At 39.8% G+C, this 3359-nt stretch overlaps 1 protein-coding gene across 1 annotated transcript; it reads right to left on the bottom strand.

The window, feature by feature from the left end:
• Window positions 1–200: 200 nt before the first annotated feature.
• Window positions 201–1811, bottom strand: LOC117175431. The gene has a single exon (XM_033365138.1). The coding sequence runs from the start codon at window positions 1809–1811 to the stop codon at window positions 201–203; it is 1611 nt and encodes a 536-aa protein (XP_033221029.1).
• Window positions 1812–3359: the final 1548 nt, after the last annotated feature.

Raw genomic sequence — 3359 nt, 5'->3', positions numbered from 1 at the left:
ATTGGCCAATACTTCAGTCTGGTAGCATACAAGGTACCGTTCACACCTGAATGAAACTGTCTTTCATGGATATCGCGAATTATGAGATCGGTAACGGGATGGTTTCTAGGTAAAAGGATAGGATGTTTTTAATCATTGTCGATTTCGGCGTTCTTGATTCTTCCTCCCACTCTCAGTAGATTGCCGTCGATGAAATCTTGTCATTGTATGGCTGACATTATGTGATACAACGCCTTCCGCAGTTCATCCGGCGATAATGAATTTAAATGGCATGCTTGCTTACGTAGTTTCTGTATGAAACGGAAATAATATGCAGTTACGCGAAGCAGTTTTGGCAACGATGAAAACCGAGTCCAAAGATGGAATTTATGTTTTCCGGTAAAAGTTGTTAACACGGTAGTTCCCTTTCTTTTCATTTTCCAAAGTGTGTTGTGGATGAATTCTTGAGGAAGCTGTCCTCTCGAGACGAAGTCCGCAGGGTTTTCCTTTGATGAAACATATTTCCAGTTTGTTGCAGGTGTGAGATCTTGTATCTCAGCAATTCTGTTAGCGTCGAAGGTCTTGTATTCATGAGGAGATGAGCTGATTCGATTGAGTGTAATCGTAGAATCGGACCAAAACCCCGTTTTACTGAATTTAAGACTGAAAGAATTCGTTACAGTCTTACAAAGGTTAGCCAAGAGCACCGCTGCACAAAGTTCCAGTCTTGGCATGCTTAAATTCTTTATTGGTGCAACTCTGGATTTTGCGCAAAGTAACGTAGAGTGATATTCGTCTCCTCTTGTTGAGCGTACATAAATGCACGCTCCATAAGCCCTTTCGCTCGCGTCTGCAAAGCCATGGAGTTGAAGTTCATCTGCACCTGGGTCCTGAACAGCTCTCGGAATTTTCCAATGATTCAGCAGATGTAATTGTTTCTGGTACTGCCGCCAAGGTGATAATATTTCTGGGGGAACAAGGTCATCCCACTTTGTTGTAGTTTTCCACAATTGTTGCATTTTTATTTTTGCATACATGATAACTGGTGCTAACAGTCCTAAAGGATCGTAGAGCTTGGCTATTTGCGACAGCATTACCCTTTTGGAGATGAGTTCCTGCTCAGGCACCGAATCTACCTCAAAAATAAGCATGTCTTCTTGTGAATTCCAAGGCACTCCCAAGGTCTTAGTTGCATGATCCGGATCCAGTTTGAAACTCGTTTGATTAGAGCAATCTGGAAGGTCATTAATAACCTCCTGACTGTCTGATATCCATTTGAACAGACGAAGGCCTCCCCTATTGGCCAGCCTTATCAACTGATCCCGCAGCTGTTCAGCATCCTTCACTAAACCAGCTCCAGTGAGAAGGTCATCCACGTAAAAATTGTTTTTTAATGCCTCAGCTGCGATGGGAAATAAGGAACCCTCACCTTCTGCTAATTTCTTTAAACATCTAACGGCCAAAAAGGGGGCTACAGAAGTCCCATACGTCACGGTCTTCAATTGGTAGGTCCTTAGTGGTTCATCGGTGCTATATCGCCAAAGAATCTTCTGGTATTTTCTATCTTCCGGATGAACCCAAAATTGGCGGTACATCTTTTGGATGTCTGCACTCAAAACAAATGGGTGCTGACGAAAGCGTAAAATCAGAGTAAATATTCCGTTCTGAATAGTTGGTCCCACCATCAATATGTCATTTAGAGAGATTCCTGTGGTTGTTTTAGCCGAAACGTCAAACCCCACCCTTAGTTTCGTAGTGAGACTTGATTCTCTAACCACAGCTTGATGATGCAAGTAGTATCCTTGATCCGTGCTGCTTCTGATGCGCTCCATATGTCCTAGATCTTCATACTCTTTCATGAATTAATGGTACTTTTGTTGCAAATCCGAGTTCTTTGTGAGTCTTCTTTCCAAAGCAAAATTTCTTCGTTGCGCCACGTCGTAAGAGTTCCCTAAGTCTTCCTTTTTTTCCTTGAAAGGTAATCGAAATACATACTTGTCTGAAGAATCACGTTGCACGTTAGCAGAAAAATGATTCTCGCATGCTTCCTCCTCTTTAGAAAAATATCGTCTATCCTCGCCTTCTTCTATTCTCCAAAAGTTGTCTAATTGTGAGCTTAAATTATCCCTGACCAAATGACATTTAAGCCTTTGTTGATTCCAGTTAGAGCTAACCTTGCCTGTTACTATCCAACCGAATTTAGTGCTTTGCAAGGCGGTTTGTGGTAAAGCGAGAGGAATTTTGAAAGTGTTCAAAGCTTCATAGAAGAGCTCGGCTCCAATGAGAGCTTCCACTTCTCCCGGCTGGTTGAATTTTTCATCAGATAATCTTATGTGTTTAGGGATGTTGAGGATGGTTTTATCGATAGGAGAGGCTGGAGTATGGCTAGTTATTTCAGGAAGCACCAAAAATGAAAGTTTAGTTGCATAGTTGGAAGACTTAGATTGAACATTCGCGACAACCCAATCAGTACTTGTTACTTCTACGTTATAAACTGCCTCGATAGAAGATTCTAATTTTGTTCTTTTTAGGTTTAAATATTTTGCTAATTTTTCTATCATTAAATTAGGCTGTGACTCACTGTTCAAAATGATCCTACATGCATGCCTATGGCCCTTGTTGTCAAGTATATCTACTATTGTGGTTGACAATAAAACATTTGATGAATTCATTACATGTAAATTTTTACCTTGAGTTTTACCACTAATATTTTTATTTTCTTCGAAATTCGATTGCAATTTGAAATCGCTGTGTAATAGCGTATGGTGTCTCCGATTACATACAGTGCAATTTCCTGATTTGCATTCATTAATCAAATGATTGCGCCTCAAACAATTAAAACACAAACCTTTCCTTTTAGCTACTTGCATTCTTTCAATTGAAGACATATTCAAAAATTCTGGACATGAGTTTAAATAATGATCAGCTTTGCAATGTAAACATGAAATATTTGATTGTGTATTCAAGAATGTTTTTGATGGGTGACCTTTATTTCCACTGCCGAACGCTTTATTTTCCGCCTTAAAATTACCTTTTGATTGATCCATTGATTGTGAATTTAACGTTTCTAGCATTTGACATTTTTCATTTGAAAATTTAGTCAATTGATCAAAGGTTGGCATTTCGCTGCCTGTCACCGACCTTTCCCATTCTTTCCGTGTTTCTTTGTCTAGTTTAGTAATAATCAAATGAATAAGTAAGGTATCCCAAGAGTCGGTAGGCTGCCCGAGAACCTTGAGCGCACGCACGTGCCTGAGAGCAGTGTCAAGTAAATGTCGTAAACATGATGATGACTCTTTGCTTACTGCTGTTAATTCAAACAAAGCTTGTGTATGATTTTGTATAATAATTCTTATGTTGTCGCATCGCTCTTTGAGAAG

Source organism: Belonocnema kinseyi, chromosome 6, assembly GCF_010883055.1.
Source record: "Belonocnema kinseyi isolate 2016_QV_RU_SX_M_011 chromosome 6, B_treatae_v1, whole genome shotgun sequence".
NCBI classification, from domain to species: Eukaryota; Metazoa; Arthropoda; class Insecta; order Hymenoptera; family Cynipidae; genus Belonocnema; species Belonocnema kinseyi.
This window is presented reverse-complemented; position numbering and strand designations above follow the sequence as displayed.

What these genes read in the sequence shown, in the direction of transcription:
- LOC117175431 (XM_033365138.1), bottom strand. Translation starts at nt 1,811, where the DNA reads ATGGAGCGCATCAGAAGCAGCACGGATCAAGGATACTACTTGCATCAT.